Source organism: Chiloscyllium punctatum, chromosome 48 (genome assembly GCF_047496795.1).
Source record: "Chiloscyllium punctatum isolate Juve2018m chromosome 48, sChiPun1.3, whole genome shotgun sequence".
Taxonomy (NCBI): Eukaryota; Metazoa; Chordata; class Chondrichthyes; order Orectolobiformes; family Hemiscylliidae; genus Chiloscyllium; species Chiloscyllium punctatum.
The window spans coordinates 61,543,519-61,559,670 of record NC_092786.1 but is presented as its reverse complement, the minus strand read 5'-3'; the positions used below and the strand labels follow the sequence as shown (position 1 = coordinate 61,559,670).

Below are 16,152 nucleotides of genomic sequence, written 5' to 3'. Positions count from 1 at the left end.
CAGAAGTGAATCCATGAGCTGAGTGTTTATATGGACAGCATGTTTTTATATTTGATCACACTCCAGCTGAAGGAAGTGCAGAAAGGGAATGAGTGACTACCTGACAGAAGAAATAGGAGAAAGAGAAGTCTGAAGATGCTGGAAATCGGAGTTAGAGTGTGGCACTGGAAAAGCACAGCAAGTCAGGCAGCATCTGAGGACAAGAATCAACATTTTTGGGCACAAGCTCTTCATCGTCAGGAAAGTTCTGGGCTACATCTCTCAGGAATAGACTGTTTTGGAAAAGTGAGGGGCAGTTTCTCTGGGGAGTGCAGCTAGAGCCCAGCTACACAGCATTTATGTTTTGGCTGAAAATCCTCACTAGCAATACCCTGGAGGTTATACCAGTGACCAACCACAGTAACAATGCAACTGCAATTACATGCCTAGTGTACAAAAAGGCAAGCTCAGGAGAAAGAAACATTCTCCACTTTAAAGAATGACTACTGCATTTCCTCACCATACAGTTCAAAGTAGTCTTCACCCCATCCACCACCTTGAAATGCAACACTCTTCACTACAGGCACAACATATCTGCAGCATAAATCATTTGCAATGTTCCAAGGTTTCTTTGACAGCACTTGTCAATCTGAAAGCTTGTAGTGGGCAACATCAAACAGTAGGAGGGGGGACAAAAGAGACAAATGCAAGATAGCTTGGAGCTTTATTTAACACAACCAACCCATCTACTGGGAAGGGGAAAACTACAGCTCAACACACACCAACTTGGCTAAATGGCTTAAAGAACACTCACAAGCCTGCAGTCCAATGTCAGCCAGCTCCTCAGCCTTCCTCCAGTGCAGTACAATCCACAAATGAAATTAAAAAACTTAAGATAATTGCCACCTGTAAATGCACACTGTATCAAGCTCTACCTACCCATTGACTAACAACCCACACAATTTAAGTGTATAAATCATGTGCAACTTCATTTAAAACCCAACTGCCAGTTGTAGCTGGAGTACAACAGCAAGATGATTGGCAAAGAGGGATAAAAAATAACAAAAGAACAAATGAGTGTTTAATATTGAGAAATGTGAAATAATACAGCAGTATGAAAATAATGATCACCAAATTAATGACAAGTCAATATACAAGTCAGGTTAAAAAAATCCTAAAGTTAAACATTACTGTCACAGTGTAACTGCATTCCAAATAAAAATAAAAATGTGCAATAGATAGGAAGGTTTGTCCTATAAGTCAGTCATATGACTGTGCATGTTACCATACAAACTGCAGATGAAAATAATTTTAAAAACATTAAAAAGTAAATTCTGCTTAACCCCTCTATGGAAATGAAAATCTACAATCCCAGAGTGTTTTTAAAAAGTATATGAAATATTTTAATTTCTCCATTGTTAATCACACAGGGCCACAGTTTCTCATGCAAGACTGGTTCAGTATCAACAGAAAACAGTAGGAGCAGTGAAATAAAATTTAGATCTGATCTTAAGTAATTTTCTCCTTAGAAACTTAGGTTGCTTAGCCAGTTTCCTTCCCCCGTGTGGATCCATTTTGCATCCACACGGATGTGATATTTATCATGGGACAAGGTGCATAACCACAGAACTTTGCAGGAACACTGGCCAGATTTATTGCAGTACAAATTATCAAAATATTTCAGACTTTAACTGAGACAGCAGATCTTCCCCAGTAATATTAGTATAGGAATGCTGCATTTAGCCCTGGGGAAAAGGGACTGTTTAAAGACCATCTCAATGAAACTAACGTAATGTGGTATTTTCCAAATTTTACCAAAAAAACAAAGTGATTATTTTCTCAAAGCCACACATCTGATTACTTCTACAATATTTCTAAACAGATATCCATGAAGGAGGACCTATAAATTTGGTTTGGGAACTGACTGGTCAGGTTAATTGAAACTGATTTTAGATTTCATTTTATGGTGAAGTGGTTGTAAAAGGAAATTAACATACATGTAAGAAAAGTCATTAAGCTCACTGGAAATTCCAAACAGCAACTAATTTCAGTTGCAAGTTACCATCATGAAATTTTTGATGGCAATTTGGGAAGAATCCAATAAAAACCCTTTTTATAGAAGCAGGTTTGAAGGTAAATGCACATGTGCCTCTCTGAGGTATGCTGTGATGTAGCAGTGGCTTTGGTGAGAGAAAGTCTGAGAAGAATTGGTCTAGAACAGTTTAGGACAGAGATAAGTACTGCAAGATCACACAGATAGTACTAATATATACTGTTAGAAGCAACACACAGTCTGGCCTTTCTCAGTGATGTCCAAAAACCAAAAAGTATGCTTTGAGTGAAATCTCGCACCTCAATTTCTGCTTTCAGCTATTGTGATTTAAAGCAAAGACTGGAGAATAGGGGAATCGAGCAGGATTGATCCAAGAAACCAGAGGAGAACTTTCCACCCCTGATTGTTCCATCATTCAATCTGGTGACAGTTTCACCATACTTTAGTTCCATGCACCTGCTGTAGTTTTGTAATGCTTAAGGCCATGTACCAATCTCAACTTTACAATGTTGGGCATGTTTTTAAAAATAGATCCTAATCACAAGTTCCAGTATCCTTTGAGTGCAAAAGCACTTCTTGAAAACATGAAGCTTAAAAGTGGGACAAAACTATTATATGTCACTTTATTCTGTATTCTGAGAGAAAATGATCATTGCCACTTACAAAATCAATCCCTTAACAACTTAGAACATCTCACCTAGATCAGCCATTAAGCTTCTATATTCTACGGAATACCAACCTATTCTGTGTAATCTTCAATATGACTATATTTTGGTAAATCTGCATCGATTTCCCTCCAAATCCAAAGTATTCTTCCCAAAGTGCAGTACTTCAGCTTGGGTTTAACCAGAGCTCTGTACACTGTACTCTAATTCCAGTGATATAAAAGACCAACATTTCATTAGCAGTTTTCATTTTTTTTCTGCTCCTCTAAACTGAAGAACACAAGAACTTCAACAGTCTTGGAGTGCCATAAAAGACAAGCAAAAATAGGATAGAAATGAGTTATCAAATTTCTTCATACATGCGCCAAAGGCATTGCAAACAGCAAATGAATAATTGATCAAATTAGTTGAGCAGTTATGCAGTAACTGCATGTAGAAACCCAAAACCAGCAATGATACAGGGTCACCCATTAATGACATGCTGTTCAGATCTGAACTGTTAAAGGAAAGTATATTTGATACATTTCACATCTTTTCCAAAAGTCTGAAAATAATTGATTTGCAGTATAACTTGAGATCAATCTGCTCTATCTTCATTTAAACAACTTGATCTCAAATAATAGGACTATTATTTTTAAAACTATTTATATATTATATACACATACATTTTGTACAAGTCTGCAATCATTATGTACAGATACATTCTCACCTATTCAGAATACTCCAGGTTCTCACAGTACAGAAAGGTTAAAATATAGTAGAGAAAGGCCATTTTAACAGGAACAAAGTGTTTAAGAGAATTAGACTAATTTTTGCCTCATGGAGTAGCAAAGATCTTGAAGGGCAATATGTTCTGACTCTTCAAGTCATTGTAATTACAAAATCATAGTAAACAGGATATGTGACATTATCATCATTCTAAATAGGTAGTTAAATGTTGCATGACTAAAAATCATTTTCTGGTAAAGTACAAAGGGCAGGTCCATCTGGAAAGCTAGTGTTGCAAGACAGCAAGTCTTTTTTAAAATAGCTGGACATGCTGTGAATTTTCCTGGTCATATGTCCAACATTATTTAATATTGGTGCAATCGTATGGAGTGTCACTTTGGTAATTCGCTGATCCCGGTTATGTTGCCAAATCAACCACACGCAACTCCAGGGAGCTATAGAAGAGAATGTAGGCTGCTGGTGATCTCACTGAAGAAGGAGATATCTCTGAAACATCCTGATCATCAAACTTGAACCAGCGCTGTTTCACAGCATTCTTGCAGTAAGCTGTATAGTGTCCTCCATCTAGTCCTCCATAATGGTTCTATACAAATTCAAAAATAAACCTAGTGGTTAATATCAACTACTTTATGAAGGCATAGTTGGCCACTTTCAGGCTTTCATGAAATCTTGCTAATGCAACAATATTTCTCTTTTCAGAAAGGCACAATAAACCCTGTGTATTACAGACTTCAGTGTGGTAACTACATCTAATTGTCCGCACTTTGTTTTCACTAAGATCAGACAGCAGATGAGTAAGACAGTATTGAGGCCATGATTAACTCTAGGCACATGTTTTCAAGTTCCATTACAATAGATTGCGAATCAGAGGTTGGTTACCAAAATAAATCTGAAAGTTATCAGTCATAGGAAGGAAATAGCTGTTAATTTATCAATAAAAAAAAGAACTGTTGCCCTTTAGAGAAAACCCGTGACTAAAACTGTCTTCACTTACAGGATCCATATCCCTCTATATTCCCTTCCTATTCACGTATTTCATCCAGGTGCTTCTCGAATGTTGCTATTCAACAACGTTGCCAGATGTGGTGGAGGATAGTAACGTGTTCCACACACTCATCATCCTTTTGTGGGGAAAAAATGGCCTCGCATATTTCTTTTAACCACCCCCCTCGCACCTTGAAGCTGTGTCCCATAGTAATTGACTCCTCCAGCCTGGAAAAAAAAGCCTCATACTTTCTACTCTATCCATGCCATTCACAATCTTATAAACTTCTATTAGTCGCCTCTTAACTTTATGCGTTCCAGTGAATACAAACCCAAATCTATCCAACCTTCCATCACAGCTAAAATCTCCCATACGAGGCAACATTGTGGTAAACCTTTTCTGCACCCTCTCCAAAGCATCCACATCCCTCTGGTAGCGTGGTGACCAGACCCGCATGCAATAATCCAAGTGTGGCATAACGGAATTTCTATAAAGCTACAGCATATCTTGTCTGTCTTTATACTCAATGCCTCTTCCAATGAAGGCTAACATGCCATAAGCTTTTTTTTAAAAAAAAACACCTTATCTACCTGCATTGCCACCTTCAGTGATCTGTGGACCTGCACACCCAGATCCTATGTATATCAATACTCCTATGGGTTTTGCCATTCATTATATAATTGCCACTCACCTCTGCCCAGATTAAACTCCATCTGCCATTTTCCTGCCTATAGTTCCAACTGATTTATCCTGCTGTATCCTTTGACAATCCTCTTCACTACTCAACTCCAAGCTTTGTATCATCCACAAATTTACTATACCAGCTATGTTTTCCTCCAATCATTTATGTAGACCACAAACACCTTATGGATCACCACTAGTCTGAAAAAATATCCATCCGTTGCTACCCTGTCTATGACTAAGCCAGTTGTATACCCATCTTGCCAGCTCACCCAGATACCACGTGATTTCACCTTTTGTACCAGTCTGCCATGATGGACCTTGGCAAACGCTTGATTGAAATCCACGTAGACAACATCAATTGCTTTTCCCTCATTCACCTTAGTCAGTCATCCCCTCAAAAAACCCGATCAAGTTAGAAGAATGATCTCCCCTGCACAAAACCATGCTGTCCATCACTAGTAAGTCCATTTGCTTCTAAATGTATACAGATCCTGTCCCTGAGAATCTTTCCCAATAATTTCCCTAGCACTGACACGAGACTCAGGTCTGTAACTTCCAGGATTATCCCTGCTACCCTTCTTAAATAGTGGGACAACAATGCCTATTCTTCAGTCCCCTGGGGACCTCACATCTGGTCAAAGGGATATAAAAATGTCTGTCAATGATACAGTAATTTGTTCTCTTGCCTCCCTCAATATTCTGGGATAGATGTCATCATGATGTGGTGACGCATCAACCTTAATACTTTAAGATGCATAACATCTCTTCCTTTTTAAGAGCAACTTGGCTTAGAAACTCAATCTTCTCTTCAGTGAGATCATCCTCCACCAATTCCTTCTCTTTGGTGAATACTGACACAAAGTATTCATTAAGGACCTCACCTACGTCCTTTGGCTTCATACATAGATTCCCTCCTTTGTCCCTGACAGGGCCAGTCCTTTCCCTGGCTACCCTCTTGCTTTTTATATTTATACAAAGTCTTGGGATTCTCCTCAATCCCGTTTTCAAACATCTTTTCATAACTCCTTTTAGCCCTTTTAATTTCTTGTTTAAGTTCTTTCCTACTTTCCTTATATACTTCAAGGACTTCATCAGTTCCCATCGTTCTAGACGTTAATGTACATTTCCTTTTTCTTTCTGACCAAGATCAATAACATCCCTGGATCATCCAAGGTTCACATACCTTGCCAGACCTATCCTTCATTCTCACAGGAACATGCCACTCCTGAACTTCCATCAACTGCTGTTTGAAACACTCCCACGTGCCCAATGTGGACTTACCCTCAAACAGCCACCTCAAATTCTCCAGTTCCAGCCTCATTTGTTGTAGTTTGCCTTCCCCCAATTTAATACCTTCACCTACGGACTGCTGTTATCCCTATCCATGAATATTTTAAAACTCTCAATTGTGGTCATTTCTTTTGAAATGCTCCCCCACAAACTCCACTCACCTGGCAGGATTCATTCCCAAAACCAGATCCTTCCCTGGTTGGACTGTTTATATTTTATGCCAAGAATCCCTCCTGAATGGTCCTTACAAATTCTGCCCCATTCAAGCCCCTTAACCAGTCTGTTCCTTGTGATGTCAACCCTTGACCAATATAACTCCTGCATAACTAATTTGTTCTTTAAAATGAGATGACTGAGCCAGCTGGATTTACCAGGGCATCATTAAGCTGCAGCCATTCACCAGAACACCAGCCTTACCTGCAGTGCCCACCTTGCGAATGAACTAAAGAATGATTAGATTAGATTCCCTACAGAATGGAAACAGGCCCTTTGGCCAAACAAGACCACACCGACCCTCCGAAGAGTAACCCACCCAGACCCATTTCCCTCTGATTAAGGCACCTAACACTACAGGCAATTTAGCACAGCCAATTCACCTGACTTGCACATCTTTGGACTGAGGAAGGAAACTTGAGCACCCAAAGGAAACCCACGCAGACATGGGAAGAAAGTGCAAACTCCACACAGACAGTCACCCGAGGCTGAAATTGAACCTGGGACTCTGGTGCTAAGAGACAACAGTGCTAACCACTGAGCCATGGTGCCTTATAATTAGCTAATCAACATCTGGAAGAAAAATTGGTTAACAAAGGTCAATGCGCACATAACATTTGGGAGAAAGTGAGGACTGCAGATGCTGGAGATCAGAGCTGAAAAGGTGTTGCTGGAAAAGCGCAGCAGGTCAGGCAGCATCCAAGGAGCAGGAGAATCGACGTTTCGGGCATGAGGAAAGTGTGCCAAGCAGGCTAAGATAAAAGGTAGGAGGGGGGACTTGGGGGAGGGGCGTTGGGAATGTGATAGGTGGAAGGAGGTTAATGAGAGGGTGATAGGCCGGAGTGGGGTGGGGGCGGAGAAGTCAGGAAGAAGATTGCAGGTTAGAAAGGTGGTGCTGAGTTTGAGGGTTGGGACTGAGACAAGGTGAGGGGAGGGGAAAGGAGGAAACTGGAGAAATCTGAGTTCATCCCTTGTGGTTGGAGGGTTCGTAGGCGGAAGATGGAGGAAGAGCGCCTCATCTTCCACCTAGGAACCCTCCCGAAACGTCGATTCTCCTGCTCCTTGGATGCTGCCTGACCTGCTGTGCTTTTCCAACATAACATTTGGGCAAAGGAAATAAAATTATTTCACTCAAAGTGGGGACTTCTTATAACAAATTGTTAGTGTTTAAAAAGAAAATGATAGAATCAGCCAGTTTGAGATTGCTTTGGATAAAAGCAGGTTTTCAGCTCATTGTCATTTTCCTGGGATTTAATGTGAAATAGATAAAACCATTAACATTAACTTGGAGAGGGTAAAACTCATCTCAGTGCACTCAACTGATAAATATTGAATATTTTGTTTTAGATTTACAACAAACCCTTACAGCTGCTTAACCACGACCCAAGAAATTTATAAGTTATAAAGAGATGAGAATTTAGCCATTTACCGACACGGCAAATAAATTGTATCTTTTCACATTGCTCCTAGGGCCAATTAGGTAGCTGAATAAGTCCAGATTCTCCAATGGAAAGTCAACGTTTGTCTGTAGCTTCTGTTTCCATCTCCCTTCATAAGAGAATCTGTGGGGGGAAAAAAAACAAGTACTTGTTAACACTGAAGCAGGACAAACTGAGCAAATTGACAATCTTTGGCTGTGCTCATAGCGCTTATTGTAGTGAGGAAGGAGTAGCTCTCATACTTCCTACAGCTTTGTGATTTAAGTCTAGATAAAAAATAAACGAACATTTTTTCCTCCCACTTGAAGGCTGTGCCTCACATTACAATCCATAAGCATGAGCTAGCCATTGCCCTCAGTCACCCATCAGGCACCTGTTTTCATCTCCAATGATGGTAACAAAGTCCCAGCAACCTTGCTCTCTTCAGGAAAAATATCTCAATTTCTAAGACTGGATAGTGATCAAGAGCATGCAGAGTGTGGCTAAGTTGTCCACAACCCAGCGTGACACAGAAGTCTGATTGCACTAACCCCAGTCTGGCCTTGTCATAGAATAGCAAAGAAAATGTCCAGGCTGATCTGTGTTCTTATGGGTCAGAACTGTCATCTCATTAAAGGAAACGCACCGTTTCAGATGTACCAATAGGATTGGGGGTAGTTTCCAGATCTCTAGCTTCTTTGTTGAGTCCCTGTGCGCTTTGCAATTGCTGCAGTGAAATCGGTTATTGTCAGTCAGCTTCTCCTCTTTGGAAAACAACTTGAGACAATCCTTCAAAAGAGAATGTTAATTTCTATTAAAATTAAAAAGTAAATCCATTGGATATAATAATTAAGTTGTGGATTTCTGTTAAAAGTCGCTCTTCAACTGCTTAAGAACCAGGTTGTGTTACCAACACTGTCTCTCTCAGGGATGAAAATGTTAATGCAATCAGACATTAAAACTAAAACAATAACAGCAATAAATGAACCTCTGCTATCCTCTCAGCTGCAGACTGGTAAACTCTCCATCACACTCTCACAACCCATAATCCTTTCAGAATATATTCAAATGTCAATTTAATCTAAATTATTAGTTAACATTGAACATTAGAGAAAGAGAATGTAAATAAAAATGTCTCAAAACCAAAGTGAGAAATGACATCTCACGGAATACAGGGAGAACTAGCCATTAGGATACAGAACTGGCTCAAAGGTAGAAGACAGAGAGTGGTCGTGGAGGGTTGTTTTTCAGACTGGAGCCTGTGACCAGTGGAGTACCACAAGGATCGGTGCTGGGTCTACTTTTCGTCATTTATATAAATGATTTGGATGCGAGCATAAGAGGTACAGTTAGTAAGCAGATGACACCAAAATCGGAGGTGTAGTGGACAGCGAAGGTTACCTCAAATTACAAAGGGGTCTTGATCAGATGGGCCAGTGGGCTAAGGAGTGGCAGATGGAGTTTAATTCAGATAAATGCTTGGTGCTGCATTTTGGGAAAGCAAATCTTAGCAGGACTGATACACTTAATGGTAAGGGCCGAGGGAGTGTTGCTGAATAAAGGGACCTTGGAGTGTAGGTTTATAGCTCCTTGAAAGTGGTGTCGCAGGTAGATAGGATAGTAAAGGCGGCGTTTGGTATTCTTTCCTTTATTGGTCAGAGAAAAGAGTACAGGAGTTGGGAGGTCATGTTGTGGCTGTACAAGACATCTGTTAGGCCACTTTTGGAATATTGCATGCAATTCTTGTCTCCTTATCAGAAAGATGTTGTGAAACTTGAAAGGGTTCAGAAAAGATTTACAAGGCCATTGCCAAGGTTGGAGGATTTGAGCTATAGGGATAGGTTGAACAGGCTAGGGCTGTTTTCCCTAGAGGCTGAGTGGTGACCTTATAGAGGTGTACAAATTTTGAGGGGCATGGATAGGATAAATAGACAAAGTCTTTTCCCTGTGGTGCGGGAATCCAGAACTAGAGGACATAGGTTTAGGGTGAGAAGGGAAAGATATAAGAGAGACCTAAGGGACAACTTTTTCACGCAGAGGGTCGTACGTGTATGGAATGAGCTGTCAGAGGAAGTGGTGGGGGCAGGTACAATTGCAACATTAAAAAGGCATCTGGATGGGCATGTGAATAGGAAGGGTTTGGAGGGATATGGGCTGGGTGCTGGCAGGTGGGACTAGATTGGGTTGGGATATCTGGTCAGTATGGATGGGTTGGACTGAAGGGTTTGTTTCCATGCTGTAAATCTCTATGACTGCTCCGGAAATATTTCATGCAAAGCTCTTGATTAAAGGCTAATCCATTTTGACAATTTTCTCCCTCATCACTTAAAATTCTGACCCAATTTTCCAGGTTAACACTACAGCACGCCACTGTAAAAGTACTGCATTCCTGAAGGACCTGATTTTCAAGTGAGCCATTAAGGCCTGGTCTGCCACGTGAGAAGAATCCCATGGTACTGACCAGGAGAAGGGAGCTCTTCCAGGTTCCCAGCCAACACTCTTTTGATCAGTAAATATGACCACAGGTAATTCACTTCATTACTATTTGTGGGGTCATTGTAATGTAGGGAAGCCATGAGCAATGACATCCCTACATGATTAAGTTAAGATGTGCCAGTAGGCTATTATCTCCATTACAAACTGAGCACATTTTACCACATGTGCACATGCAACAAGGATTGCTGGGTGACAATCAAAAGCAGGAACTTATATTATGCCCAGTCACAGAAATTCAACACAATGTGATAGCCACAAACTCAGCTTCTTAATTCCTGAACAAGGAGGACAAAGATCAGCCAGGGGCAAAGTCACAATCAGACCTAATCTGTCAGAGCTGTGCCTGATACTCCCAAGCTAAGGTCTAGCTGTGGAGGGGAGAGAAAACAACACCAAGGATATTAACACTTTTCAATCACTGCAAAGTTAGAACAAGCTCAAACACTATATTTCTGTCCTCTTGGAGAGGGCGATTGGGGACTAGTAAGACATGGAGGTTAACAATAAAGCTCAGTCACAGTTACAATGTCCCCCTCTGTCCCGAAGGTGGACTATGCAAAGCTCATTTCCATAGGCACCCTCTTTCCAATCTAATCATTTAACAAAATGGCTCTCCTTGATTTACATTTAAAAATGTGATGGCAGGAAATGTAACTACCACAGGACCAAAGATGAGCCAAACCATATAAGGTTATAACCATATAACTGTTCCATCTCTCAGACATCATCCCTCCCTCCCATAGCCCCAGCCCAACCACAAAATGAGACTGAAAAATTTTGAACAAAAGGGACGAACAAATAATCTACAATGCTCTTGTAAATATCGTACCTGGAGAGAACATTTGCTAGATGATGGAAGTGGCAAAGATAGATACATAAAGGCTTCAAATGTACGAGACCTCTTATGACAAGTCAGACACTGCACGGTTGACTTAAATTGACCTTGGAACAAAGCCACAATAATTGACTCATTGAGAAGTTTATGCTTTTGCCAAGCTAGGTCGGCTGCTCTTGTGTCATCCAAGCTATCTGTGTTTTCCTCTTTGTATCTTTTCCGGTCAGCCTGAGAGAAATTAGAAAGGAGAAAGTTAGTTCCAGATTAGGAATATATATTTATCCCACACTGCGAGCTGATCAAAGAATGGACAAACCAACCATTCACTAGCAATGACTAAGCATCTGGCATGTGGGAGTAGAGGTCAGGATTCCCTTACCAGAATGACAGTGAGAGCTATATCACAATCTACAAATTATCTTCATATGACCCTCGCATTGTTTCGCTGTCAGAAAGATCAGAATCAGACTATTCTTATCCAATGTGACTAAACTTCAGTCAATTACAATACATTCACTAGGGCAGCAGCTTTTTAAAAACTTTGGTCAAGAGAATGTTGGCATCACTGGCCAGGCAAGAAAAAAAAAACTCAGCCGCAACCTGAGCGGCATTCATGAATTCAGAAAGTCACTTACTGATGCACAGAAAGGAGGGAGTGAGGGGGAAGCGAGGGGACTGGAGGGTAGCAAGGGCAGGAGGGAATCTACACATTCTCCAAATTGTGCACATTGCAATGTCACTGCATTCTGTCAGCTCTTACTTTATTAAGATCTTCATGGAGTCCATCCATTAGAAACAGAAGCAATTCCTGGGAATCCTGTTGCACATATCCTGCAAATGTGTCATTTATTTTGCCTATGCGTCCCTTAAAATCTCTTGGACTGATGTATTTATATTGACCTGACCACAAGCTCTTCATTATCACACCAAACTCTTCAGCCACCTCACCTTTATGACCAAGAATGTTTGACCTATCCAAAACAAAACAAATTGGAATTATTCATTTTACGCAACAAGCCTTCCAACAACATGATTACACTTTAAGACAGACAATGAGAGCAATAGTCTTGCTACAAGCAGAGAGATTTCAGCTTTAAATTTCTAAGATTTCATTGTGAATTAACTACGCCATAAGACCCAGGAGTACAAAGTCCATTCGGTGAGAGTCTGCTCTGCCATTCAATGACATTATAGCTCCAGGTTGGTATTTGTTAGCATCAGTGATTTGACACTTCAGAAGAATCCTGAACTTTACAATGGTAGAGTGTAATCAATGTTATCTTTAAAATGTATCTGCTGTGCACAGGTTTTCAGTACATGGTTGTCTTAAATTGTTCTTAAGATAGCTGTACATGCTCAGCATATGTCGAACAAAGTCAATGTCAAATCTTCCAGACTGCATCTCAGCTGACACACTGGGCGAAACGTAGATTCATGGAACTTGGATTCATGGCTATAGTTTGTTCCAAAACTAAACCTATTCTGCAGAAACAATTGTAACATCGAAGCTACAGTTTCATTACTTGTTTCTGGCAATGTTAAAAAAAATTTACTTTGTAGTAATTATTCTTGGCATTGGATATTGCTGACAAGATTGCTATTTATTGCTTACCCAGAGCTGACTTGGATGGCAACGGTAACTACTTGTTAAATTTGTACTATCAGACTAGGAGTTTCAGCAACAGCAATGCATTTCCAACTCTGGGATGATGCACGATCTGGAACGGCACTTCGTGGTGCCCCATGAATGGGTATTCTTTTCATTCCAGATGAAAAAGCCAGTGAATGAACAAACAAGTGACATTTCTTTCCAAGATAGCCTTGAATAGCCTGTATTTATGCCTCCAGCATTGTTAACTAGGTAAAAGCACTAAACAAAATGAATTGCGAACCAGAATCACTCATTTACTGACGGTCAAAAGACTTATAATTTTAAAAAAGATGGGGTTGTTGCTGGTTAGGATCAGCAAATATTGCATCTAATTGATAATCAAGACTATTCCAGACATTGTTGTTTTTTTGGAGGAGGGGAAGAGAAGGGAGTATGACGCCCAATTTGCCTGGCCTTTTAACCTTTCCCTGGAGGAGTCATTGGAGTAAGAGACTCTGAAAAAGAGTTGGCTGCTTGGCTTTCTTCATCATACTGTGCTTTCTAACCAACACTACCTGCAACTATCCAAAAGTTTGTACTGAATGTTGGATGTTAATTTGGACAACAGATAGCATTTATGTCCATCTGTTTCAGCTGCAGCTATAGAATTCAAACGTCAAGTCAGCGAATTGTGGATTTATATTCCTCTCCAGGGCAACACCAAAAAAAAATCCAAGCTGACACTTCAGTGCAGAACTCGGAGTGGTGGATATCAGAGGTGCCAACGTTCAAACGCAATGTTAAATCAAGACCCAGTTTGCCTCTCAGCTGGATGTAAACTTTTCCATGACAGGTATTTTGAAAAGTTATTTCCAGTGACCTGAATAATAATTATCCCTCAATCAACATTACTTCAAAAACAATTATCCAGTTATTATCCTGTATACAACAGCCACTAGACTTCAGAAGCAATTCACTGACTGGAAAATACTTGGGGTCATGGGAAATGCACAACATTTTTTGTCTTTCACCACACCATGATATGGCTTACAAATAGTAATTGTTACCTGTTAATATCTTGTTGGTAGAAGTTTTTATTGAAGTACTCTGCCAGATGAGGAGTGTTGCTTAAACACTGCAAGATGGAATTCATGTAGCAGGTGTTGCCAAGGTTTCGCAGACCGGTCAATGCTCGCCCCATCCCACCATATACAGGGTTCAGGTTTCGGATTTGAGAAGCAGAAGGGCTGGAGATTTCTGTTTTGCTGTAGCCAGAGGGCCTGCAAAAGACGTTAAAAACATTCCATGCAATTTAGGGCAAGGACCAGTGACTTCCTAATTATTCAATTAGGAAGGTTCACATTTATATTCATTTCAAAAAGTAATTATACTATTTATTAGTTTGAAAATACACACTAGTGTGGAGAAAGTTCAGATTTTGTGCACGTTTTCCAGGAACGTCTGTACACTTTGGATACGGTAATTCAAAATTATGGAGTACTTATTGCAACAGATCACAATTGCAAACTGGAGGTTTACCAAAATATTTTGGATTGAGTTGGGAGTGTGGTTGTGAGAATGGACAAACCTTTGCCAAGAGACCCAAGGGGCAACTTCTTCACTCAGAGTGTTACATGTATGGAATGAGCTGCCAGAGAAAGTGGTGGAGGCTGGTACAATTGCAACATTTAAAAGGCATTTGGATGGGTATAGGAGTAGGAAGGGTTTGGATGGATATGGGCCGGGTGCTGGCAGGTGGGACTAGATTGGGTTGGGGTATCTGGTTGGCATGGACGGGTTGAATTGAAGAGTTCGTTTCCATGCTGTTCATCTCTATGACTCTAAGCACAGTTCTCAGAGTGTCAAATCCACAGTGGCAATAACAAAGATGCAGGAACAAGTAACTGGTTTGAGTTGTGAACAGAACATTAGTGAATAAAATCTTAATTTGCACCTGAGAAAATTGAGTCAATTATATTGTTAACCATAGACAACAGCTTGAAAATAATTAAAAGAACCTACTTGGTTTCCCGATTGACTGTGGGCACTATTTTTGTTGTTGCTTTGTTTTGCTCCTCTTGAATGGCTTGGGCAATATCCGGTGAGGAGAATGAACGCTTTAACTTAGGAACATCAACATCTTTTGCAGTTTGTGGTTTGGCTTTGTGAGTTGGAGGGGTTGCAGGAGGAGTAATTGATGGCACCATTTCAGGCGGATACATGTGCACAGAGTTCGTTGGTGAATGATAGTAACGGTAGGTTCCAGTCACCACATCAAGAAACTGAAAAGGAGCAAATACAAGATGGGATGTTTACTTAAAAAGATTAGATTTGGCTTTTTCTACTGGAATACCAAAAATTGACATTTCCAATGAAATACATTAAACGATATGTCTTACTAGATTATGGAAAAAAGTTGGTAAAACTTCCATATAGTGTTATTTTGTTTGCTCAAGGCTGTGCTTGTTGCAGATAGCAGAAATTACTGCTTTTGCACAAACAAATAAATTACAGCAGAGTTTACAACTTAGATTGCCACGATTGCTTTGTCCCAATAGTGATCTTGGTGGAATTAAATACATCTTGGCACAGACAGGATGGGCTGAATGGTCTTTTTGTGCCACAACCTTTCAATAGTTCTATACCTCCATTCGCTAGAAACAAAGCACTTTGGTCCAACACATTGTGCTGCACAGCTGCTGGAAGTCCATACGTTAAGCTACTTATTGCAGTTATTTCCACAAAGAATTAACAAAATGAAATCCTGAGCAGCATCTTATTGGGAACAGATGACTTACTCATTACTGGTCTGCCTATGATAGAGTGCTCTATGAGCTGATAGGAGAGGGCAAATGTGATTAAAATTACTGAATTGTCCCAGAGGGGCACTTGTGTCACAGGGGTACAAAGAACAAAAATATCACAGCACAGGAACAGACCCTTTGGCCCTGCAAGCATGCGTCAATCTAGATCCTCTATCTAAACCTGTCGCCTATTTTCTTAGAATCTGTATCCCTCTCCTCCCTGCCCATGTACCTGTCCAGATACATATTAAATCATGTTCTTGAGCCCACCTCTACCGGCAGTACGTTCTGTGTAAAGAACATTCTATGCATATCTCCTCTAAAAACTTTTGTCCTCTCACTTTAAGCCCCTAGTAATGGAGCCCCCCACTCTGGGAGAAAGCTTCTTGCTATCCACCCGGTCTACAGTT

General features: G+C 40.4%; 1 protein-coding gene across 6 annotated transcripts in view; it reads right to left on the bottom strand.

Moving 5' to 3' along the window:
- Positions 1 to 686: 686 nt before the first annotated feature.
- The window catches only part of usp8 (ubiquitin specific peptidase 8), a 57,385-nt gene continuing 41,919 nt past the window's right edge, over positions 687 to 16,152 (bottom strand). For all 6 annotated transcript variants that reach the window (XM_072565420.1, XM_072565418.1, XM_072565423.1 and 3 more), the window contains exons 13-19: positions 14,961 to 15,220; positions 14,006 to 14,218; positions 12,108 to 12,318; positions 11,342 to 11,575; positions 8,663 to 8,805; positions 8,028 to 8,160; positions 687 to 4,009 (exon numbers count right to left, since the gene is read on the bottom strand). In XM_072565420.1, the coding sequence (XP_072421521.1) occupies positions 3,824 to 4,009; positions 8,028 to 8,160; positions 8,663 to 8,805; positions 11,342 to 11,575; positions 12,108 to 12,318; positions 14,006 to 14,218; positions 14,961 to 15,220 (1,380 nt within the window). In that variant the 3' untranslated portion in view covers positions 687 to 3,823. The remainder of the gene's footprint in view (positions 4,010 to 8,027; positions 8,161 to 8,662; positions 8,806 to 11,341; positions 11,576 to 12,107; positions 12,319 to 14,005; positions 14,219 to 14,960; positions 15,221 to 16,152) is intronic.